Here is a 26,806-nt window from a genome sequence, read left to right on the forward strand (position 1 = left end):
AACCTACAAGCTCAGAGAACGAAACTTCACCCTCACTCTCTTAGGAATCAGTAAACTGTGCTAAGACTTCAAATCTTGTTGTAAATGAGTGTTGCTGGGATAGATATTTCTGCATGTTCTGTTTCTAATTCTTTAATACACATAGTCTTAATTTAGCAACTGCCTTGTTTAATAACCTATTCATAGTTTTGACAGTGATAAAAAAATAACTTTATGACCAATGTTCACATTTATGACTTTCATAGATCTATAAAGCAAAGGAAAGCTGAAATAAGATCATAACCCAGTTTCACAAATTGATTGTTTTGCTTAACAGCCGAGTTCTGGTTCTCAATTGTGATTGCTAAAAGAGGACTAAGTGTGCCATTCATATTACAATCAAACCAAGTTATCTTTTGAGCATAAGAAGAGCAAGCCATATCGTTCATATTTCCTGTTTGTAAAGTAAAACACAGACATAGATATGTTTTGCTTTCTATCAACACTCTGGCCCATGTATAATGCAATCCATTTCTAAAACCATTCTTTAAAATGTTAAATATATTTCCTTTGAAGGTCTATGCCATCAATCAGCCTTGTAAGGAGTCTCAGAGTAGAGGATGAGTTGAAGACATCGTAAGAAATCCTTAAGCAAATGTCTATCAACCTGGTCTCTGACATTTTATAATGGCTGAAAACAAGAATATTGTTGAAGGTCGTTTTGTTTGTGTATAATCAGTATAGCAAAGCAGCAGAGCCCAATCCTGAGTCCCCCAATTAGCAAGTAGGTTACAGGCTCTACCTCCTGTTCAGGTCTTCTCATGGGAGGGACCTAATTCCCTTCTCTATATGAAATGACAGCCTGCAAAAATGTCAGCCAGACAAGTAACACAGCATTTACGTTAACTGACCAAAGAAAAGTAAAAATTGACTGTTATTCTTTCAGAGTGTGATTTGAGGCAGACTAACTGCTGTTTTGAAGACTGAACAGGTTTATTTACAGCCTACCTTCTGGCTTAATATGAAAATTATATCCCAAGGGCTCATAGCATGAATGCTTTAATGAAATAACAAGAACTAACGTATCAAAGATTCCAGTCACTCTCCTTCTCTCATAGTATAATTACCCCTATTACAGTGTTTTATCTACCCCAGTTTTGGTGCTATAATGACATGGATAAAGGAACTCCTTCCACATCTTTTAAATAGGGAATATATGATCATTTTTAGGTGAAAGAAACACTTAGTTGAGGGTTGGTTTTAGTATTAGGACCTAGTGGTGAGAGTTATAAACCATCCTGTTTTCTCCTCTTGGTCCTTTACATTATAACTAATCTTCGGTGAGAACAAGCCTGAGGAATAATCACTACTGATTGATAAATCACTCTTCATAAGCCCAAAGGTACTCTTTTAACATGAAGATGCCATAAAATTATATTCGTACTATAATCTGTATTTAGATTATTTTTTCAACAAATCTCAGAATAATTTCCGTGTGTTTTATTATTCTAATATGTCTTAGTTTTCAGTTCTCGCTTGAGGATTAAAATGGGCACTTTAACATATGCCCTGTATGTGTCCAAACATCAGCAAGATAATTATTTTGTTTAGCTTATAGTAAATTAAATCAACAAGTTTAGTCTGCTGGATTCAAGTGTTTAGGAATCTGTCTTCGGATTGTTTTGTCACATTTTGCTTGTTATGAGACTTGTTGTGATATCTAATGCAGCTCCTTTTCTTTCCCCCATTGTCCACCAAAGTCTGGTGTACTTGCTAGCTTTGTTATAATCATCTAAAAAAAGCTTTTAAAAAGCTGGTACGAAGCTAAAAAGAGTTTCTATGTTTTGAAAATGCTTACATTTTTTTCCTAGAAAGAAAAGTTCTCATTTTCCACACAGTGCACCATGTTTGGCTTATCATTATCTAAAATAGGTTGACTTCAAAGCCCAGTGTTACTTAAGATATAAATGTCAGGTTTCACTGTATTGTTCACATTGTATGTGTGTGTGTGTGATTTGCTGATGTTTCAGTTAAATCTACATTTGTGTTTGTATATATAATGTGTTTTGTCAGTGTTGTATATCAGTGATTGCATGACCTCTGTAGATGACATGTGCAAAATAGTAAATTTGTACTGTAGATATATTTACAACAAGATCCGAGGTGTTGCTGACTAAATCATTCTAAGGAGATGTGTCAAGGAATTCTAGGAAAGTTGCATTAAAGTTTTTCATTTTATTGGAAGGAGCTTGCTATTAACTTCACATAAGACAGTATTTAAGTGAGGAGTCTTCAACTTCAGAAAGGGTCTGTAGAGCCATAGATTGCTATTAATATTGTTGTGCCTGAAAGCTAAAAACATTTGAGGTCTCAAAAATACATTAGCCTACCACTCCAGACAAGTGGCTGTAAACACACTCTCTTTCATAAGGGATAACAGAGCTTTCTGTTATCCCTTAACAGCCTGGAGGCCTAGTTTCTGCCAAGTTCATTTTTCATAGTATACTCACTATGAAATTTTGGAGATTTTCTGTCTCTGAGCCTGCTGACTGAGAAGTAGAATATTTATCAGACTATTTTACTTGTTTCGTTGGTGGAAAAAGGAAAAAAAAAAAGAAACTTTGCCTGACCAAATTGAGGCACAGTTATCCTCTCAAGTTTTGGTCTATTGCGTTGTCTGTTTTCAGTGTTGTACTACCAGTGGGGAATAAAACCCCTGCATATAGAAAGCTTGTCATTTACAGAGAAAGCTAAGGTAATATAGCTTGTATTTGAGCATTTGAGTGATTTGTCCCCTGTTGCTAAAGGGCAGGGGTGGAATTCAATTAGATTGGACCAGATTGCATACCAATAGCAGCAATTTTAAATGATTCGCCGAACCAGTAAAAATCACCCCGGTTGACCTTTCCCCTACCCAGCCGCTCACCCAAAAGCTTGCCTGCCTTCGCAAGCTGGCCATGGGGACTGCCGAGAAGGCCGTGTGGGAGGCAGGCAAGCAAGCATGTCAGGGCCACCCGGCTGCGGGGAAAGGAGCTAGCAGCCTACTCCCTTCCCTGCAGCCCTGCCATGATTGCCTGCCTTCCACATGGCCTTCCCGGAGGTCCCCTATGTCTACTTGCCTTCCGAGGTCCAGTTCCACATCCAGCCCGTAATGGGAGATGCACCTCTTCTGGGCTGGACTGGCCAGTGGGTGGGCAGCCAGTCCTTGGGGGAGACGCAGCCACTGTGCTGGGGCCGAGAGGGGTGGTACTGCTCCAGGAGGGCGGGGGATCTCCTGGGGATGCACATGTGCAGCCCCGGGACATCCGCCCTCCCTCCTGGAGCACCACTGCTGCCCCGGAGTTTGCCTTCACCTCTACAGCCTGCTGGCACCTTGGGGCAGTGCAAATGCCACTTTTGCCCTTCTCTTTGTGGGCGCAGCGCTTCTGCTTGTTGGGCCACTTCCCCAAAACTGGCAGCTCTACAGCCAGATGCTTTGCTTTTTCCCTCTTTTTGGGGGGTTTGCGGGAGGTTTGCGCACCAGCACCAGCACCGGCATGGGGGAGGCAGGCAATCCAGATGCCCCGTGCTGGTGCTTGTTCAGTGCAGCTGCAGACAAGCCAAGAGACAGTGGGGCATTGGGATCATCTCTGCCTCACCGATGCCTCTGCCTCCACCTTCTGCTGGTGTCTCCACAGAAGCCTCCCACGAGAAAAAAGAGGGAAAAAGCAAAGTGGCTGGCTGCAGAGCTGCCAGCTTCAGGAAGTGCTCAACAGGCAGAAGCGCTGCGCCCCAAAAGAGATGGGTAAAAGTCATTCTGCACTGAAGCAGAGGCATTCCGAGCCTTCAGCTTATCCCAGGATTGCAACGCTGAAGGCTTGGAATGGAGCTGTTTTCGTGAAAGGCAGGAAAATGGGGAAGAGGATTTTCCTGGCTGTTATCCATTCCTGAAGCTCAGCACAGACTGAGGGCAGGATGGTAGGCAAGAAAATTCTCCTCCCTATTTTCCTGCCATTCGTGACAAGGAGTGGCTGGGAGGGGAGGGGCCGGGTGAGGTGCCCCTTGACGTGAGTGATTTTGATTTGGCCATGCCCACCCAGTCACATGACTCCTACCAAGTAACGCCCATAGAACTGGTAGGGAAAAATTTTGAATTTCACCACTGCTAAAGGTGTACAGCCACGGAGGAATTTTAAATAATATAAAAATCTAAAAGAAAGGAGGGGCATAAAAAGAATGAGGATAGTGATGGGGAAAGATTAATTTTATACCGATGTCAAAGCCTATTTTAATGCTAAGGCTTTTTTTGGGATTGGGACTTGTTAAAAAAAGCATGCAGACTGTACTTCCCTCCCTAGAGGAGAAACATAAGTTACCAGGTACATAACTGAATTTAGGTGAGAAGGACATGGGGGAGGGTCTGAGATTTTAAGGCAAAATTGAAGTTCTCTGTTTCTCCATTTGAGCAGAAAATGAAAACAAGCACAAGACAGAGTCATAAAAGTGGTTTAGCAGCCCTCTTCATCTCAGTTGAGATGCCATAAATAGCAGTATCTGGAAAACAAAGATTCCTTATTTTGATTTAGACTGTTGTTTGCCATAACCATAACCACAAATGAGCAGGAGGCTGTGTTTCACCGATGATTGCTTTAGGCAGTCTTTAGAGGTATGTTAAATCATCTGCCCAACAATCAGAACAATTTAGTGTTGCTTGATAGGGTATTTCAAAAGTAATAGCTAATATTCAGGCAATACAGAAATAAAGTGGTAGTGGTCAGGCTTTGAATAACTATGACTCACTGTAGTTGAGGTATAAATTAAAGAAACTGTTGTCATCTTGGCTGTTTCCCCAAAGTTCTAATTGCCTGGAATGAAGAATAATAGGGAAATGAAGAGCAGAGGGAGCTCAAGCCCTCCACTGTACAATAATAGTTACATTCTCTTCCAGTGTAGGAAATTCTGCCTAATCACCTGTATCTCAATTATGTGATACTAATATGGATGTGAACAATAGAGTACAGGTAGTCTTCAACTTACTATCACAATTCAGCCCAAAATTTCTGTTCCTAAGTGAAACATTTTCTAAATTAGTTTTCTCCATTTTACGACCCTTCTGGCCACAGTTATTAAATGAAACACTGGAGTTGTTAAATTAGTAATATAGTTATTAAGACTCTGGCTTCCACATTGACTTTGCTTGTCAGAAGGCCATAAAACATTTTGACATCAGCCTGGGACACTGCAACAGTCATAAATATGAGTCCATTGTCCAGCGTCTGAATTTTGATCACCTGACTATGGTTGATGCTGCAATAGTCGTAAATATGAAAAATAGTCATAAGTCCCTTTTTTTTAGTGCTGATGTAACTTTGAACAATCACTAAATGAATAATTGTATGTCAAGGACTAACCATATAAGAAAGTATGACAGCCTGTAAAGATTCTGTCAGAATATTCAAGACTGGGAAAACATGGTAACAAGATCAGCCAATGAATAGACATAGCAACTAAGTCAGCCAATGGGAGCTGAAACCAGTTCGGAGCCTGGGCATGGCTTAACAAACAAGTCTGGTCTAGTCTGTGTGCTGAGAACTGAAACTAGTCTGCTCTACTCTGCTTGTGTTTTGCTTGTAACTGCTACCACGTTGGAAGAATCTGCTATTGGTATTGTACATTTACTCATGTGTTATTAGGTATATAAAGAAGTTAATGAATCCTGCTGAATCAGTTATTTGTGTATCTGGAAGTGATTTTGCAACAAACTGACAGATTCTCAGTCATCCAGGTCATGGTTGTCCGAAAGATGCTTTTTCAGGAGGCTTACTTCTTGTTTTTGAAGATGTTTCGCTTCTTATCCAAGAAGCTTCTTTCACCTCTAACTGGATGGTGGGGAATGGAAGCATTTATATTCCTTGCAGACAGCTGGTCATCTCCATTCTTTTAGAGGGTCATTGAAGCACTTGGAGGTCCTCAGGATCACCTGAGTAGTGGTCCTGGTTCCTGTATTCTGGAATCCCTGGAATCTGTTCATACTCCCATAGAAGAAAATATGACCTTAGTCCTAATTTTTCTTGCATGTTTGTCATACAAAACATGTCTCTTGTTTCTATTTCCAATATCAAGCAAGAGTCAGACAGAAGCCTTGGGTTGCTTTCAAACAGGGTATCAAGGTCAAACTTCATTTGCTTATATTGAGTATAGAGTAGAGGCATATTTCTTCTCTACTTAAAACCTTATTTCATCTGTTATGCTTGGAACTCCATTGATAAGCTTGTATACTGTCTGACTATTCTTACTTTGAGTTCTCTTATGGTAGTGAATTCCATTTGTTAATAGTATTTTCTGATTTTAATCCAGATTCAGCTTCTTGGAATGAGGGTTTTAATATTATAAGACTTGTGGATCCATTATTATCAGTTTCTTTCTGCAGAGTGTAGCTTCAATAAGATTTAAAAATATGCATGAAGAGTTGCATATGCTCTGTATAAGGAGCATAACTAATCTTAACTAGTATGACCAAAATACTAGCATGTAGTACTAGCCTTAAGCAGTATGACCAATACTGTAGCCTTAACTAGCATGACCAACATTCATGCATAGTCAGAAAATATTCTGTTTTTGTAGCTGGAGCCCCTGTGATAGCTTTATAAGAGTTCTCAAAAGAGTTGATATAGAAATGGTTCTGTAGTTTGAATAGATACTAAGAAATAATGGACAAATGCATCCATTTCTAAGAGAAATCAAAACATTGCTGGTCAATGTTGGTGGCTAGGCAATATTTGCTTAAGTTGGTCACATTAATAGGAGTACAGAAATTAGATTTTGCCCACTTCAACTGCATTAAAAGTTCCAATCCACAAAATACATTTAAAGAAAATGGTATTGATGTTTTTAACACTGTGGCAGATTTTAATGGAGAAATTTAAACATTTGTCTAATGTGGAAATATTAAAAATTCATTTTAAAACAACAGCCAGTAACATGAATATTGTTGGTGATTCTCCTAAGAAATGTTAACAAGTTGAAAGCCAAACTAAAAAACAGTGGTACTTAAAATCGAAACTCAATTATAGTGTCACAAGCATTTTTAACCCCAACCCCATGCCATTGCTTCTAAGCATGTGATAGGAGATTCTCCTTCTAGGTGGAGACAGGTTGTCCTCGTCTGTTCAGTTGAAGGACTGAGTCTCAAAATTGCTAAGCTCTGCCCCTGTTGCTAGGGCTTCCCCACTTTTGACTCAGTCCTTCAGCCTGGACAGACGTGTCGAGAGTTTTTCTTGCAATCCTACTGATTCCTGGATGCTTCTTGGTTTTTGATGAGATTGCTTGTGGATGAGTATTCATTTCCATTCCAAATAGTGACTTTGACAGCTTCCTCTCTTTGGGTAGAGGAGCTGTGTATTTCCCAGCGGCATGGGCTTTGGCCCCAGATGTTGGAAGGGCCTTCTTGCTAGAGAGAGAGCTACCTGTCATGCATTGCGGTGTGCCTTCTGTTGAACTGCAGGCGTTCCTGTGGAGTCTAACGCTTCACATTCAAAGAACGTTGGCTATACAGGAGCCTTGTGCTGCAAAATTGACAGAGAGGAAGTGCAATTAGTGGAGTCTTATGCTCCCATTTTGGGCGAGTCGGGCAGCCATTTTAAAAACACAGTGACAGCAGCTGCGCCACCCAACACTTCAAGGACTTTAATAGTGGAGCTTCGCAGTCCCGCCAAGCAAGCCTATGTATATATGTATGTATGTATGTATGTATGTATGTATGTATGTATGTATGTATTTATTTATTTATTTATTTATTTATTTGAGTACATATTAAATAATATATATAAGCATGAATTGAATACATGAAATGAATACAATTAAAGGGAACATTAGGACAGGGATGGTAGGCATGCTAGGGCTCTTATGCACGCCCTTACAGACCTCTTAGGAATGGGGTGAGGTCAACAGTAGACAGTCTTAGGTTAAAGTTTTGGGAATTTTGGGATGAGACCACAGAGTCTGGTAGTGCATGCCAGGCATTACCAACTCTGTTGCTGAAGTCATATTTTCTGCAATCAAGATTGGGGTGATTCACTTTAAGTTTGAATCTATTGTGGTGGTTGAAGCTGAAGTAGTCATTGACAGGAAGGACATTGTAGCAGATGATTTTATGAGCTATGCTCAGGTCATACCGAAGGCGACATAGTTCTAAATTTTCTAAACTCAGAATTTTAAGTCTGGTGGCATAAGATATTTTGTTGCAAGCAGAGGAGTGGAGGACTCTTCTTGTGAAATATTTCTGGACACGCTCAATTGTATTAATGTGCAATATGCAGTGTGGGTTCCAGACAGATGTGCTGTATTCAAGAATTGGTCTAGCAAATGTTTTGTATGCTCTGGTTAGTAGTGTAATCTTACTGGAGAAGAAGCTACGCAAGATTAGATTTACAACTCTTAATGCCTTTTTGGCGATGTTGTTACAGTTTGGCTTCACCCTGCGCTTCCCCTGCATGCTAGGCAACGGCGCTTGGAAGTTCCTTTTATAATTGATCGCCATTTGCCCTGCCTTCTGCGTCATGCACCTGGCCTCACCACCACTGCCGGGGCGCCGCTACTGACAGGAGCGTGGTTCCAGTAATCAGCTGAGAGGTGGAGTGGAGCTTGGAGGGCTTTCTGCCTGATTCTTGACTGGCAGCTGAAATTGAAGTGCCAGGGTGCTAAAGTCTATTTATGGGCTTGCACAACTGAGAAGCTTGCAACATTAGCCACCCAAATGCCCAAGTCTTGTTCAAGTCTAAAAACGGCAGGAAAGCTGTGACAGACAAAATGGCAGAGGCTGCGACTGTTGACAGCTCCAGTGAGACTGCCCAACCTGAATCCTCAGTTGACCGAGCCAGAGATTAGTATTCCAGGGCTCACAAGAAAATAATCAGGCATAGCGAGTCCTCCAAAGCATCCCAAAGGGATAAGAGGCGTAGGGATCAGGCTCTGCAGAAGATTTGTAATAAATCCAGCAAAGAAAAAGCCTTTACCTCAGACAAGCTGCCTAAAACCAATGGTATTGACAGGCTGCAGTGCAGAGAATTGTCTCCAGAGGGAGCTCCAGATTAGCTTTTTCTGCAGAATTTCCCTTTAACTGTTTCAAATGCAGAGCTATAGGGCTCCTCAACAAGGGAATTAGAAACCATCATTCAGGTTCCCATTACAACTGCTTCAGCCGCCTTACATTCTTCAACTGCAGAGGTGCGCTCAGGGTCTAGCACAGACTTTCCTTTGCCGGGCAATATACAGGCCATTATAAGAGGCATTCCTGAGACTTTCCACCACCCAGTCGGGCATATTCTGAGACCTCTGGATATTCCAACGATTACATTGATCTTGGTCAGAAGGAGTTCCCTTCATTTAGGGAGCCCGGTTCTCTTACTCCTTCTCACGAGAGCCAACCATCGCTTTCTGAGGAAGTAGAACAGAGGGAGTTGGACCTGTCGGATGACGAAGTTTTCATCCCAGAGCAGCCCGCCTTTACCGGGCTATTCCCACCCGGTATTTTTCAGAGCAACCAAGGTGGCTCATCTTGGGTCACGATCAGTGGGACCTGAAGTATCCGCTACCCAGGATCCAGCTGACCCACTTTTTTCAGAGCTGGGTAGGGCGTTTGACACTGTTCCATTCCCTGACGGCTCCCAGGTCAGCTCCAATTCCCTTTTCCTCTGACAAGAGATATTTCAATGTTGAACCGGACATGGCTAAGGTGTGCCAGACACCTTCAGTGGACACACCGATGGCGGTCTTGCTGTCATCATCCAATATTCCTGGGGAGCCGGAAGATGGTGTGCGACCGGAGGATAAGTGCTCAGATCAGTCCCTGCAGAGGGCCCACCAAGGAAATGTCTGGGCAATCCACTGAGCCACCACTGCATCATTTTTTAATAGAGACACACTTCTTTGGCTCCGCAAACTATAGGAAAGGGTCCCGGCTTCAGATATCCGAATGCAGCAGGATATCAATAAGATTGTGGCCGCAGTTCAATTTTCTGCCAATGCGACGCTGAATTCTGCCCAGTTTGCAGCGAAAGTCATGGCTTCCTCTTTAGCAGCCAGATGTCTTCTCTGGCTTAGGCAGTGGCAAGCTGATGCTCATCACAAATGGTGACTGGCCTCTGCCTCCTTTACAGGGGACAAGTTATTTGGGGAGGCACTGGAACCCTTGTTAATTGAAATGCAAGGCAAGTGCAGAGTCTTGCCTTCTTCCAGCGCAGAGGCGACTATAAATTTTCCCCATTCTACAGGCGCCAGCCATTTAGGGGTTCTTATTTAGGTGCCAGGCCTGCCCGCTCGCAGGGCTTTTTTGGCCAAAACAGAGAACCCAACAGGACAGGACAAGCAGAGTCCCAGCCAAATGGCCCTTTCGAGAGGGAGGAAGTTCTCACTCCAGCGCCACAAGTAATTGCATGTCCATCCTTCCCCTCAGTAGCCCTTTGACCATTTTTGCCGCACAATGAGAGGAGATTACATCGGACTCTTGGGTAAGGGAGACTGTGAGATCTGGTCTCATTAGAATTCCTCTCCACCTGCCCACCTCCGAGGTTTTTTTTTCACTGCCCTGTGTCAAAAGACCCTTCTAAAAGAGCCATTATGGATGCGGCCATTAAACATCTGCTCGACATTAGAGCGATACAGTTGGTGCTGAAGGAACAACTAGGGTAGGGGTTCTACTCAACCTTATTTGGGTGGGTGGAGACCTATTCTAGACCTCAAAAGACTTAACCGCTATCTTATATATCGACAGTTTAAAATGCAGTCTCTTCTTTCAATCCTTGCCAGCTTGTGGCCGGGTGACTTCCTCACCTCAATTGACTTAACAGAAACCTATTGGCATATCCCAATTCTGCCCTTACATCAGCATTATCTTAGATTTTACTACTCAGGTAATCACTACCAATATAGAGCTTTGCCCTTTGGACTGTCATCAGCCTCTCAGGTGTTTACCAAGATGCTAGCCGCCTTGGCAGCTCATCTCAGGGGCCAAGCTGATACGTATTCAGTGTTACCTGAGTGACATTTTAATCCAGTCTTCCTCAATATCTCAGTCTAAAGAGAATCTCCAGGTAACAATCAAGGTTCTTACCCACATGGCTTCTCCATTAATATGGAGAAGAGCTATTTGACTCCATCTACCCGTCTCCTCCATCTGGGAGCAATTATAGATTCCATTGAAGGAAGGGTGTATTTGTCCCAGGAGCAACAGGACAGTATCAGAGACTTAGCAGGTAGAATTCAGAGAGAGCTCAAGGGACCTTTGGTACTGCTCTTCCAGTTCCTGGGCAAAATGGTGTCCAGCATTTCCATCACACCTTGGACACACTTACATGCCAAGGATCTTCAGTGGTTTCTTTTACCTTTCCAGAGGGTGGGCAGAAGCAGCTCAACTGCCAAGATTCAGGTCTCTAGTGAGGTCCTCCAGTCTCTCAACTGGTGGCAGTCAGCGGCCATTGCCAAGGGCTGCCTCTTCCACAAGTCCCAGCACCTTGTAGTGACAACAGACACCAGTCCTTTTGGCTGGGGGGAGGGGGCGCATTGTCAGTCACACATAGCTCAGAGCAGGTGGGGCCACCTAGATCTCAAGTGGAGCATCAATTGGCTAGAGCTACAAGCTGTACACCTGGCCCTTCTTCAATTTCATCAGTTGGTTTTGGGCAAGCACATTTTGGTGTTAACCAACAATGTGGCCATGAAGGCCCACATAAACCGACAGGGGGGCACCAGGTCCAAATCCCTGATGTTGAATGCCAAGAGGCTGGGCCTGTGGGAAGCGTGGCATCTGCACTTCTTGATGGTGGAGCATATCTCTGGGGTGTCCAATGTGCAGGTGGACTGGCTTAGCCGGACAGTCATCGACAACGCTGAGTGGTGCCTGCATCTGTCCTTCTTTCAGGAACTGATGGTCTGTTTCAGCACCCCGGAGGTAGACTTGTTTGCCACCCCAGAGGATTCACAGCTCCTGAGATTTTATTCTCGGTTCCCAACTCAAGGGGTGGAGGCGGTTGATGCCATCTGTGCCCCGTGGCCTCCAGGCCTTCTTTATGCTTTTTCTCTTCTTCCCCTCCTGCCCAGTCATTCGGAAGGTCCTAGAGGAGAGGGAAGAAGTTCATTGGCCCAGGAGGTCTTGGTTCGCAGACCTCATGACTCTCATGACTCTCATGACTCTCTTGGTGGCCCCACCCTGGGGCCTCAGGGTGTGGTGTCACTCAATCAGGAAGCATTGGTCCACTCAGACTCACAGTGGTTCCAACTGACTGCCTGGCACTTGAGTGACATGCTCTGAGAGGGGACAATTTCTCCTCCATGGTCATCAAAATTATCCAGGCCTCCCAACGACTTTCCACCTAGCATAACTACTCCATGACTTGGAGGACTTTTTGTGCCTGGTGCAGCAAGTCAGGGGTGTCACCACTTACAATATCAGTAGCCCAGATCTTGAACTTTCTGCAGGATAGACTAGATGCTGGGCTATTGCCCAACACCATATAGAGACAAGTCTCGGCCCTGTCCTCTGTCCTAACTTGCTGGTCTCTGGACTCACTTTCTCAACATCCCATCATTCGGCGTTTCCTTAGGGAAAGGCTAATCTATGCCCCTCTGTCAAACACAAGTACCCTACCTGGGACCTGTCTAAGGTGTTGAAATCCCTCACTGGGGCCCCTTATGAACCATTACGATCTGCCAGCCTCTGCCTATAATCCTGCAAGGTGGCCTTTTTGGTGGTGATTCCATCAGCCAGGTGGATTTCTGAGCTAGCTACTCTGTCAGTGAGGAGTGATCTGCATGTGTTTCATGCAGATCGTATTGTTCTGAGACTGGACCCTTCCTTCTTACCCAAGGTCAATACTGTGTTTCATAGGGCGCAGGAGTTGATCTTACCCAACTTCTGTCCAACCCTGCACACCTTGGATGTGAGGAGGGCCCTCCACATCTACCTTAAACACACTGCTAACTTGAGGTGGACAGAATCTTTGTTTATTTCTTTTCAGCCTGCTTCCTTAGGTTCCAAGGTCACACCTTCTACCATTGGCCGGTGGCTTCACCTGACCATTGCCAAGGCATATGAGCTGCAATCTCTACCGAGACAGCTAAGGGTGATAGCACATTCAACCCGAAATGTGGCTACAATGGCAGCATGGGCCATGCAGGCCTCCTTGGCAGAGATCTTCAGCAACCTGGACGTCACCTTCTCCATTTATCAAACATTATAAGTTAGATATGTACGCCTCAGCAGAGGCGGCATTTGGCCGCTGGGTCCTTCAGTGGGTCCATATGGCTGGAGAGGTTTCTGACCAGACTGGGGCCTGCCCGTAATGCAAGGGACAGTCAGCTTTGGTATGTCCCATTCCTGGATGCTGTCTCCACCTAGAGGGAGAAGGGGCATTGGTCTTGCCTGATACGCACCTTCTCATTGGGTGAAGAGAGCATCCAGCCCCACCCTTGCCATTGTCTGGCTTTCACTTAATGAGACTATTGCAATGACAACACGTTGAGTCTGTCACTTCATATTCATCAAAAGCGGGGAAGCCCTAACAACTGGGGCAGAGCTTAGCAACTTTGACAGATTCAATCCTTCAACTGAACAGATGAGGACGACTCATTCCTGGATGCTGTCTCCACCCAATGAGAAGGTGCATATCAGGCAAGACCAATGCCCCTTCTGGTCAAAGTGGTGAGGGCTTCTACAGTTTCTCTGCCCCTCTTAGCATGTCTGTTGCTTTGGTTGACTTCTTTGCTTTCCAGATGTTTAACGTCCCATGAGAAGCTGTGTTTCTTTCATCTAAATGATGCCCATTATCATACTATTTGCATTGGTATCAGAAAAAAAAAATTCCGTATCTTACTAGGAACAAATGGCCCATCTTGGTTTTTAACCAGTTTTGTTTTCATTTGTATATAATATTGAATCTTGAAAGATCTACAAAAAGGAGTTCAGTATTTTTATTATATCAGGTTTTCCCCAATCCCCCGGCTGCGCGGGGGATAGTGGGAGCGTCGTGCAGCTCCCATGTAACACCTCTCCTGCGCAGGCTGCATTGGCTACTGGTGGTCTTCCGGGTGCGATTCAAGGTTTTGGTCATCACCTTTAAAGCGCTCCATGGCATGGGACCAGGATATTTACGGGACCGCCTGCTGCCACCTACAGCTTCCCATCGTCCGGTGCGCTCTCACAGAGAGGGCCTCCTTAGGGTGCCGTCGGCCAAACAATGTCGGCTGGCGGCCCCAGGGGAAGAGCGTTCTCTGTGGGGGCTCTGCCCCTCTGGAATGAACTACCTGTGGGGCTACGTCTTCTCCCTGATCTTCAGACCTTTAAGCGCGAGCTCAAAACTTTCTTTTTTCATCAAGCAGGGCTGGCCTAACGATTTTATTGAGGGTTTTAGTGGGGTTTTTAGCAATTTTTAGAATTTTTACATATTTATTTTAATAACTCAGCATATTGAATTAAATTTTTAACTAATATTGGATTTTAAGTGTTTTGGTATCCATGTTTTATCTGTGCTATACACCACCCTGAGTCTTCGGAGAAGGGCGGTATAAAAATTCGAATAATAAATAAATAAATAAATCTGATACCCTCCAAGTATCTTGGCCCTCCCTTTCCATAAAGTCTGGTCAGATAAACAGCTGGCTTTGGATTATGGGAAGTGAAGTCCAACAGATTCACAACCTAAAGGTTATGAGATTGGAAAAAGTTGCTTCTGAGATAAAGTATTTAAATAGTGTAAAATAATGACGCAGTGTAATTGACTGAACTCAATCATGGGGCCCAGAAATGATATAACTTGTAAAAATCTCAATGGAAGATGCAGATTTAAGCAATGCGTAAGAGATCACTTACAGTATTTTTCACAATAGAATGCAACAATGACCATATCATTAAACAAAATGAACTTAAAGATATTCACAAGTAGGATATGCTTTGTAAAAGACAGCTGGTTAAAACTAAAAGCAGTCTAGCTGAAAGCTTTTGATTGGGAGAGCAGAGTGATGAGGCATAAAGAGGTAATACAGAGTAATCTTATGAATTTAACTTTGTGAGAACAGTAGTTCTCAATTTAGGACCATAATTGAGCCACAATTTAAGTCGCAAGCTGTGACAGTCATAAAGGGGGAAAACCACATGACTAGACCTGATTTTATGAACTTTTTTGCAGTGGTCTTTAAGTGCACTTTATTTGAAAATAATTGCTGGTTCTGGCAAAAATTGCGGTCAACATGACATGGATGGTACAAATAGCCATAAATGTAAACTGCTTGTTGAGTGCCCAAAATGCAGTCATATGACAGTGGTCGGGTTGAAATAAGAATTTTGAATCAAGGATGTATGTAGGTTTTTCAGGGTTTGTTGTAACTTCAAATGGTCCCTAAGTAACCAGTTGAGAATTACCTATAGCTACATCCATTCTGAGGGATTTTGTGAGTAGCATTTGTTTTTAACATCAACATTTTATCAGCCCCTAATTCTTTCCAGATTCCAGATATGCTCAAAGGCTGAAAATATTCTGATTTATCTCTTTTTCTCTCTCATTTATATATAACATTGCCTGCATTAGTTTATAAATAATATTGCCTGCATTAATTCCCTCTCACAAACCCTTTTGTTTTGCTGTTCCTGTCTTTGAGCAAAAGTTGGCAGCAGAGCCAATGTTCAAAAAATAGTAGCATGTAAGATATATCCCACTTCCATTCCATATTATTGATAATTTCCTATTTCTATAATGGATAGTCTGTACTTAACGATGAGTTGTTTGACAAGCATTTGATATTATGATGGACCCCAGTAAAGCTATTTATAACCAGTTCCAGTGTTCTGATGGTGGCACAAACACATATCCTTTACCTGTGGTCACATGACCACATTTCAGTGCTGGAAACTGGCTCACCTTTATGGCTGGTTGCAACATTCCATAGTCATGTGACCACAATTTACTACATTTTTTCCAGTGTTCAGCCTTTTTAAATCAAGGGTCTCCAACCTTGGTCCCTTTAAGACTTGTGGACTTCAACTCCCAGAGTTCCTCAGCCAGCTTTGCTGGCTGAGTTGAGTTGAAGTCCACAAGTCTTAAAGGGACCAAGGTTGGAGACCCTTGATTTAAATGGTTTCTGGCAAAAAGTGCACATAATGGATTCACCTAAAAACAGTTGTAAATGTGTGCCTTGACTTGTGACTGTCATGACTTATAATATAATTTATTATAGTTGTGGACTAGTTCATTAAGCTGCTTCTCGTTGACCTCTTTTTCCTTGCGTATAGCATTTATTGCAACATTGTTTTTCATTTAAATTATGAACTTTTTACTTCTTTGTGTGTTGGGAATCCTCAGAATATACATAATTTTCAAATGGAAAAGTTTTTTATTCTTTACCTTCAGGCTTAAAAGGAAGTAAGGAAAAAGAAGTGAGGTATAAATGCCAGGCCTAGTTCCTCACTCCTTTCTAGGGCTATTCAAAAGCAGAATATATTATGCAAAAATAATAAAATTTTCTCACACTGCTTTACATATAAGGATTGCAAATATTGGCTGTAATTGGAAAAGAGGGAAGATAAAAGGGTATGCATATATAACTAAACAAAGAATGTTTTACTAGGGTTTTTTTGCATTTTATTTGTTACTAGTAGTTTTTTTCCCCTTAAATATTGAATTTAAGTTACATATATTTATAGTAACATTTTTAATGTTACAATATTCCATATCCTTTGGCTGTCCTTAATTTTTTTTGTAAAATATAAAGACATAGATACTATAATGCATAAATTTGCTGAAAGACCTCTTAGTGCATAGGTGTATAAAGCAGTTGAGTATTGTACATTCTTACTTTTCTTCCAAGATAAGGCTGGTATCTACAAGAAACACCATTCCCTATGCTAATGCAGAACAAGATGTTTGTGAATCTGTCTTTATTAGAATCTTTAGATGATTAATTTGGGATTTTGAGACAGATGTAAAAATATTTCACAATTTATTTATTTGCTGTTTTAGCCACTACTACACGGGTACAACATTCTGTAATATTACATTATCTACATTTTATATACTGCTTAATGATTACACATGTAATGGCATTAATTACATTACTTACAGTTTCAAAGTTCATCATTTATTCATGTATTAATTTGGCTTTTTTAAAATTAGGAGCTGGTTTAGCAAAGCTATAATTTAAAAATAAGCAATCAAATGGTATAAGTCTTGGTGTTCGTAGTTAATGTATGTCCATATGTTTGAACTGTAGGGAATATTTTATATAAAGGTTTCAATCAGTTAATTATGCTTTGAAAGATGGTTCAATGAGAGAGCAGCATCCCCACAGAAATCTGTATGATTCCCACCCTGGTGTTATTCAGAAAGTCACTGAAAACTTGGCTGATCTCCCAGGCCTTGGGCAAGGTGGTAGTTGAGTCTTGTTGCTTGTTATAGAAAGTTTGCCTTTTGAATGTATACTATCAGTTCGCTCTCCCCCCCCCCTCTCTCTAATTATTTCTGCTTTTTTAAGTTTAAGCCACCCAGAATTATGTCCTTTAAATTCTATTAAATAGCATCAAGTAAAGTATTATATACTTAGACTTTCTGAAATCAAGTTCACAAACCCTAAGAATGTTTATCAGCTATGATTTTTGAGTGTCCTTTTTCTCCCTTTCTTCCCTAGGTGTTTACGAAATATGGGAAATGCTACATGTTTAACTCAGGAGAAGAGGGGCATCCACTGTTGACTACGTTCAAGGGTGGGACAGGCAATGGACTGGAGATAATGCTGGACATTCAGCAAGATGAGTACTTGCCAATTTGGGGAGAAACAGGTAAGAGAATAACAATTCTGTTTATCTGTTGGCATATTTTTCATTCATACTTGCTGATCTTTAGTGTTAAAAATAACTAGAAGTTGAATCAACATAGTCCAGCATAATGGAATTGCAGTTCCCATACTTCCCAGATTCTGGCAAACATAAAGTTTTAAATCAAACTTGCCTCTTTATGATTTAATGAATTCTATGCAGGATCTTTTTTTATCCCACCTGTATTACTTTATAAGTAACTCAAGTGATGAACATACATAATATTACTTCCTCCTCCTATTTTTTCCATAACAAAAACCCTATGTGTTGGGTTGAGCTGAGAGAGAATGACTGGCCCAAAGTCATTCAACCTGTTTTCATGCCTATGTAAGACTAGTCTACCAAGCCTTCCTTTTAACCACTACACCAAACCTGCTCTCAATAAACTTTTTTTTTTTTTTGGCAATAGTACTGACATGATTCACCAGTGTCTTCTTTCAAAATATTTCCAATTCTGCTATAGCCATGGTACTCCCTGATAATCTTTCGTCTAAGTGTTAATCAGGTCAGATCCCACATAATTTCCAAATTAGACAAGATCGGACTGATGCTACTACTGCTCAGACAGCCTCCCATTTTTATGCCATTAAAATTAAAGTGAGGACATGTAAAATCTGTTCTTTCTATTCCCAGCTATGAATATCACACATATATGGGAAATTCTGAAACAGAGACAAATGCTTCTTGTGTATCTCCAGCATTTCATATTTAACAGCATACTGCTTTCACAACTAATACTGATAGACTTAGGGCCCATTTGACCAATTGGTTCCTTAATATATTCCAGCTGATTGGAAGGTATAAATAAAAAACGGGGAACTGGTAGAATCCTGTTTTAAATGTTAGACCCTTTCTCCCATTAAACTGATAGCCAAATTGAAATGCAGTTAGTTATTTCAGTGCAGTTCTCTGAATAAAACATCCATGGAAAAGGTTACATAAATGTGCATGCATTTCTGAAAAAGGACACAGCATTTCATTAAATAATTTTATTGCTATTATTATGTCATGAGCTGATTTGAAAATAAACTAAGAATAACCTTGATGGTAAGAAAATGTAGAATATGAAAACAAACAAACTTGAGAAATTTGTTCTTATTTCTAATTATTACCATGGCTGGGGTTTGGTAACATTTTGTCTTATATATAGGAAATTTTCAACTTATGACCACAAATGGAACCAGAATTTCTCCTGTACGCTGCTAAGAGAGTCCAAAGCAATGGGTTGTTAACTTCATCTGATTGGCCTGAGACTGAGTTAAATTTGTTTAAACACACCTCCTCTTCCTGTTTAGCTCCAGTTTATTAAAGGAGACTACCTCCTTTAGCTCCATTGCTTTTGACTCTTTAATCAGCTCATAGGACTTCAATAAATTAGGAAAAATTCTTTAAAAAAGTTTTAAACTGCCCAATTGTTTTTCTTGATTGCTGGGGCCGGAGTGGCAAGGAAAGAGGCTTGCGCAGCCCAGCGCCGCTCAGCTGAGCCGCCCCAAGGCCGGCGGCCATTTTTTCACACTCCAAGCCTCTCAAGCCTCGTGGAATCGCCAGATTGAGGAACGGACATCGCTGGACCTCACCAAACTGTAAGTGGAGCCCAGCGGAGTGCAGGAGAAGCCGTGGTGTCGGCTTCGCGCCTGCAGGGCTGGAGAAAAAGATCCGTGGTGTCGGAGGCTAGCTCCCCCTGCCAACGCTGCAGTAAAAAGGGCGCTATAGGAGCAGTGGTGCCTGCTTCGTGCCATTTGGGGACCCCCCCCCCAAAGCAACCCCCCATGCAGCCTTTGAATGCTTTGAATCCAGCTGTGGTGTCAGCTTGGTGCTAACTGGCCCTTATTGTTTGACCTTATTCCAGGATTCTCAGATCAGGGCCATATATTATTTGGGCATATATTCCAAGGCCTCTGATAACCACTAGGCCTCATTTCCAAGATGGCGGATCGCAGCACATCTCCTTCCCGGGCTTCTGCCTCGCCCTCCCAAGGACACCTTACTAGTGTGGCTCCTCCCCCTCACAAGAGCAGATCCAAATCAAGGGCTTCTGCCACCAAATCCAAGTCTTCTACTTCTCTCCAAACCTGCTCTCAATAAACTTTTTTTTTTTTTTGGCAATAGTACTGACATGATTCACCAGTGTCTTCTTTCAAAATATTTCCAATTCTGCTATAGCCATGGTACTCCCTGATAATCTTTCGTCTAAGTGTTAATCAGGTCAGATCCCACATAATTTCCAAATTAGACAAGATCGGACTGATGCTACTACTGCTCAGACAGCCTCCCATTTTTATGCCATTAAAATTAAAGTGAGGACATGTAAAATCTGTTCTTTCTATTCCCAGCTATGAATATCACACATATATGGGAAATTCTGAAACAGAGACAAATGCTTCTTGTGTATCTCCAGCATTTCATATTTAACAGCATACTGCTTTCACAACTAATACTGATAGACTTAGGGCCCATTTGACCAATTGGTTCCTTAATATATTCCAGCTGATTGGAAGGTATAAATAAAAAACGGGGAACTGGTAGAATCCTGTTTTAAATGTTAGACCCTTTCTCCCATTAAACTGATAGCCAAATTGAAATGCAGTTAGTTATTTCAGTGCAGTTCTCTGAATAAAACATCCATGGAAAAGGTTACATAAATGTGCATGCATTTCTGAAAAAGGACACAGCATTTCATTAAATAATTTTATTGCTATTATTATGTCATGAGCTGATTTGAAAATAAACTAAGAATAACCTTGATGGTAAGAAAATGTAGAATATGAAAACAAACAAACTTGAGAAATTTGTTCTTATTTCTAATTATTACCATGGCTGGGGTTTGGTAACATTTTGTCTTATATATAGGAAATTTTCAACTTATGACCACAAATGGAACCAGAATTTCTCCTGTACGCTGCTAAGAGAGTCCAAAGCAATGGGTTGTTAACTTCATCTGATTGGCCTGAGACTGAGTTAAATTTGTTTAAACACACCTCCTCTTCCTGTTTAGCTCCAGTTTATTAAAGGAGACTACCTCCTTTAGCTCCATTGCTTTTGACTCTTTAATCAGCTCATAGGACTTCAATAAATTAGGAAAAATTCTTTAAAAAAGTTTTAAACTGCCCAATTGTTTTTTCTTGATTGCTGGGAGCCGGAGTGGCAAGGAAAGAGGCTTGCGCTTCGCGCGCAGCCCAGCGCCGCTCAGCTGAGCCGCCCCAAGGCCGGCGGCCATTTTTTCACACTCCAAGCCTCTCAAGCCTCGTGGAATCGCCAGATTGAGGAACGGACATCGCTGGACCTCACCAAACTGTAAGTGGAGCCCAGCGGAGTGCAGGAGAAGCCGTGGTGTCGGCTTCGCGCCTGCAGGGCTGGAGAAAAAGATCCGTGGTGTCGGAGGCTAGCTCCCCCTGCCAACGCTGCAGTAAAAAGGGCGCTATAGGAGCAGTGGTGCCTGCTTCGTGCCATTTGGGGACCCCCCCCCCAAAGCAACCCCCCATGCAGCCTTTGAATGCTTTGAATCCAGCTGTGGTGTCAGCTTGGTGCTAACTGGCCCTTATTGTTTGACCTTATTCCAGGATTCTCAGATCAGGGCCATATATTATTTGGGCATATATTCCAAGGCCTCTGATAACCACTAGGCCTCATTTCCAAGATGGCGGATCGCAGCACATCTCCTTCCCGGGCTTCTGCCTCGCCCTCCCAAGGACACCTTACTAGTGTGGCTCCTCCCCCTCACAAGAGCAGATCCAAATCAAGGGCTTCTGCCACCAAATCCAAGTCTTCTACTTCTCTCCAAACCTCTGCTGCTGCAGAGAGAGATGCCTCCAGAAGACAACGGGCCTTGGATAGGCAATTTGATAAAGCAAAACAAAGATTAGCAGAGGAAGGCAGGGAAACTTCTGTTCCACTAACTGAAGATTCTCCTCTATTAAATCAGCCTGGATGGTCTCCCACTATCCCTAGTGGTTCAGGAGAAAACCAGGAAACAATTTGTACAGTTTTGGAGATTCTTCTAGAGCCATACCTGAGCCTCCACATCAGGCACCTTCTGCCACCTTCACTCCCACAGCAGCGGGAGTCTCCCACAGAGAGGACAGTAATCCTGCCATTCCTCAGGATATACGTCATCTTATCATGCAAACCATTTCTCAAGGCATTGACAGTGCCTTCATGCAGAGAGGTTTCCCAGCGCCATCTCCTTCGGGCAGCTCTGACCAAAGACTCCTTTCTGATAGCCACCCACCCAGACTATGCGCGCTGCGCACACGCTCTCCAACCCCTTCACACCATAGTGAGGACTCCTTTTTGGGGGAGGAAGACATAGCAGAGTATAATCTGTCTGAAGACGAAGAGTCTGCCCCAGACAAACCTGCTCTCACCGGCCTTTTTCGCCATGAGCTTTTCTACACATTACTACACAAGGCAAAAGTTACGGCCAACATGGGGGTTGCCTTACGCCAATCTGAGGGAGCTTCAGATCCGTCAGACCCCAACAAATTCCTCTTTACTGAACCAGTCTCAGAGCAACGGGTAATTCCTTCACCCAAGCTCTTCTTGGACACCATCCAACGTCAATGGGGTCACCCTGGTGCCATTCCTTCTCCTAGTGGCTCAGACAAAAAGATGTACTTGACGGATCAAGATCTTGAGGACCTCCTCAAGGTTCCTACCGTAGACACCCCAATTGCCACTTTGGCTTCTTCCTCCAACATTATACCTTCAGATGCAGCAGAAGGTCTCCGAACGGAGGACTGCAGAACGGAACTCTCCACCCGCAAAACCCATCAAGCGGCTGCCTGGGCTATCAGATCTGCCACAGCAGCCTCATTCTTTGCTAGAACCTCTTTGATATGGTCAGACAAATGCAGGAGAGGATTCCTCAGGATGACTCCAGATTACATCAGGACATAAATAAATTGATAGCGGCTGCTGAATACACTGCGGATGCCACCCTTAATTCTGCAAAATTTGCATCCCGAGCCCTTGCCTCCAGCATCACCTCCAGGAGGCTGTTATGGCTCAGACAATGGCAAGCCGACATGAAGACCAAATGGCGGTTAGCGGCTGCCCCATTTAAGGGTGGATCTCTCTTTGGTGAAGCCCTAGACCCTATTTTAGTTGAGGGAAAAGACAAACGTAAGATCCTTCCCTACGTCTCCAGACGTTCAGATAGACGTCCTTCTCTTCCTTACCGCAGACAGCCTTTTCGCACCCAGGATCCCGGGTTCCAATCCCCGGCCTATCAACGTTCCTTCCAACCTCCCCCTGACAGGTTTCAGGACAGACAGTCCTTTCGTGACAGGACCAGGCAATCCCAGACCAGACGTCCCTACCGTGGATCCGGCTTCCAACCTTATCGCAGGAACAAATGACTATCCCGGCCAGGATCCCATTGGCGGTCGTCTCACCAAGTTCGTCCCTACCTGGTCCCACACGACAACCGATGCCTGGGTACTGCAAACCATCACCCTTGGTCTCTCCCTCGAATTCAATTCAATTCCTCCGAGGAGATTCATCCAATGCCAGATTCCCAAAGAACCCACCAAGAGGGCTCAAATGGAAGACGAGATTCAACACCTGTTGTCCATCAGTGCCATAGAATCGGTTCCCACGCCTCACCAGGGGACCAGCTTCTATTCAATTCTTTTCCTAGTGGACAAAAAATCAGGCGGCACCAGAGCCATCTTAGACCTGAAGCAACTGAACCTTCACATCAAATATCGCAGATTCAAGATGCACTCCCTCAATTCAATCTTAGGAAGCATCAGAAGAGGGGACTATCTAACATCCATCGACCTCAAGGAGGCCTATCTACATGTACCCATCAGACCAGCCCACAGACGCTTTCTCAGGTTCAGTTATGCCGGAGCCCACTTTCAATACAGGGCCCTGCCCTTCGGTCTATCTTCCGCTCCTCGTACCTTCACCAAGATTCTGGATGCTGTGGCGGCCCACCTTCGCACAATTCCAGTAAGAATGCAATGTTACCTGGACGATATATTGATTCTGTCGTTTTCCGCCCAGCAGGCGTTACGGGACTTACAGGTAACAATTCAATCCCTACAGGATCACGGTTTTTCGGTCAACAAAGCAAAGAGCCATCTAGTGCCTACGACCGAAATTGTCCATCTGGGAGCAAGAATCAACACCAGATCCTGCCAGGTGTTTCTTTCTCGAGACCGTCTCCTCAACTTGAGAGACACGACAAAAAAGGTAAAGGCACTCAAGAGAGCTCCACTTTCACTGCTCTCACAGTTATTGGGAAAGATGGTCTCTTGTCTGTCGATCGTGCCCTGGGCATGTCTTCACTCATGACCCCTACAATGGCTTCTTCTCCCATACCAAAGAACAGGCAACAGCCATACCGAAATCAGAATTCCTCTGCCCCCAAAGGTCAGAAAGTCTCTACAGTGATGGCTGTCTCCAGCCCTGACAAAGGGCTGCTCATTCCAGGAACATTGCCGTCTCGTCCTCACCACGGATGCAAGCCTCTACGGCTGGGGTGCCCACCTATCAGACCAGGTAACTCAGGGTCGCTGGTCCCCCAATGACCTCAAGAACGACATCAACTGGTTGGAAATGAGAGCTGCTCATCTAGCTCTCAGGTACTTCCAAGTGCAGCTATCAAACCATCATGTGCTACTGCTGACGGACAACACTACCACAAAGGCCCATGTGAACCGTCAAGGAGGCACCCAATCCCGCATATTGATGAAAGAGGCTGCAGCCATAGGCCTGTGGGCAGAAAAACATCTTCTCTCACTACAGGCAGCCCACATATCCGGAGTCGCCAACACACAAGTGGATTGGCTGAGCAGGACGACCATCGATCAATCAGTGGCAACTGCATCCGGATCTGTTTCTCACAATCACGATCAAATTCGGGCAACCCATAGTAGACCTCTTTGCCAGCCCGACCAGCAAACAACTTCCAAGGTTCTTCTCCAGGTTCCAAACCCCAGGAGCAGAAGGAACAGATGCCCTACGATGTCAGTGGCCCCGGGGCCTTCTTTATGCCTTCCCCCCGACTCCCCTTCTACCAAGGGTCATACGAAAGATCTTGGAACAGAGGGCAGAAGTTCTCCTCATAGCCCCTTACTGGCCTCGACGGAGTTGGTTTGCGGATCTGGTGAGCCTGTCCATCAATCCACCTTGGCGAATTCCACCGGATCAGATTTCTCTACGCCAAGGAGCCATTCTCCACCCAGAACCTCAATGTTACCAACTAGCCGTCTGGCACTTGACAGGGAGATACTAAGGAAAGAAAAGCATTCCATGGGGGTCATCTCCACCCTTCTGGCTTCTAGACGCCCATCCACAACGCGTATTTACGAAGCCACATAGTCATCATTCCATCGCTGGTGTCTTAGACATCGAATAGAACCTACTTCTGCCTCCATTAGACATATCCTGCAATTCCTCCAGGACGGATTGGACAAGGGTTTAGCCACCAACACCATCCGCTGGCAGGTTGCAGCTCTTGCCACTGTTTTATTCTGTGACGGGACCTCCACGCTTTCTCAACACCCCCGTATCCGACGTTTTCTGAGGGGAGCTTACAATCTGTGACCGCCTCCGGTACACAGATACCCTACCTGGGACCTAACCCTTGTCCTTCAGAAGCTTACGTCTTCCCCTTTTGAACCCTTGAGCTCCTCCAGTCTCAAGCTCTTAACCTTTAAAGTCGCCTTTCTCATAGCCATAACCTCAGCCCGCAGGATCTCCGAGATCGCTGCCCTTTCGGTCAGGAAGGACTTATGCATTTTTCACTCTAACCGAATCATTCTCCGATTAGACCCTACCTTTCTTCCTAAAATAAACACAAGCTTTCATAGGTCTCAAGAAGTCATCTTACCGGATTTTTGTCCTCATCCCAAGCATCCATCGGAGCGTCGATGGCACACGCTGGACGTAAGAAGGGCCCTGGGTATTTATCTCAACAGAACAGCTCCTTTCAGGAAGACAGAATCCCTATTTGTTTCCTTTCAACCAAGGGCTCTGGGCACCAAAGTCTCCCCATCCACCATAGGCAGGTGGATAAAGGCCTGTATTTCCATGGCCTACGACCAGCAGAAACACCATCTTCCAGGCCGCATCACTGCACACTCCACCCGCAGCGCGGCCACCTCAGCTGCCTGGGCCACCCAGGCCTCTATCTTGGACATTTGCAGAGCAGCCACGTGGGCCTCTCCTTCGCCATTTATTAAAAACTACAAGATGGACCAATTTGCCTCAGCCGAGGCCTCATTCAGACGGAGGGTCCTGCAGCGAGTTCTTCCTGTTGCTGAGTCTTCCTAATCTTTCCTTTCCCGCCCTAGGGATATTTAGCTTGGGTATATCCCATTGCTTTGGACTCTCTTAGCAGCGTACAGGAGAAGGAACATTGGCTTACCTGAAGGTTCCTTCTATGTACGCTGCGTGAGAGTCCAACCCCTCCCTATTTCACTTATTGTTTTTTTCTATATACAGGAAGCTGGAGGTTATTGTTCCATTTTTTCCAGTTTTCAAATTGAGTTCGTCTTCTCCAATACCGCTTCTTCGTTAATAAACTGGAGCTAAACAGGAAGAGGAAGTGTGTTTAAACAAATTCAACTCAGTTTCAGGCCAATCAGATGAAGTTAATAACCCATTGCTTTGGACTCTCACGCAGCGTACATAGAAGGAACCTTCAGGTAAGCCAATGTTCTTTCTGTTGCTAAATGATGGTTGTTAAGTGAGTTACTCCTGGTTTTATGACCTTTTTATGCCATGGTTGTTAAATGAATCACTGCAGTTGTTAAGTAAATCATGAAGTCATTAAATAAGTCCAGCTTCCCCATTGATTTTCCTTTACGGAAGCTGGCTGCAAAGGTAGCAAGTGATGGTCACATGACCCGTTTGCTGCAACCATTGCAAATACATCTTGATTACCAAGTGCCCAAATTTTGATTACATGATATTATAGTGTTCATAAGTGCAATTACTGGTCATAAGTCACTTTTTACAGTGCCATTCTAACTTCAAATG

General features: G+C 43.6%; 1 protein-coding gene across 5 annotated transcripts in view; it reads left to right on the forward strand.

Annotated features, from left to right (window-relative positions):
- Positions 1 to 26,806, forward strand: part of PRR29 (proline rich 29) — a 709,947-nt gene that overhangs the window by 580,782 nt on the left and 102,359 nt on the right. For all 5 annotated transcript variants that reach the window (XM_058180924.1, XM_058180923.1, XM_058180921.1 and 2 more), the window contains exon 2: positions 17,629 to 17,779. In XM_058180924.1, the coding sequence (XP_058036907.1) occupies positions 17,629 to 17,779 (151 nt within the window). The remainder of the gene's footprint in view (positions 1 to 17,628; positions 17,780 to 26,806) is intronic.

Source organism: Ahaetulla prasina, chromosome 4, assembly GCF_028640845.1.
Source record: "Ahaetulla prasina isolate Xishuangbanna chromosome 4, ASM2864084v1, whole genome shotgun sequence".
Classification (NCBI taxonomy): Eukaryota; Metazoa; Chordata; class Lepidosauria; order Squamata; family Colubridae; genus Ahaetulla; species Ahaetulla prasina.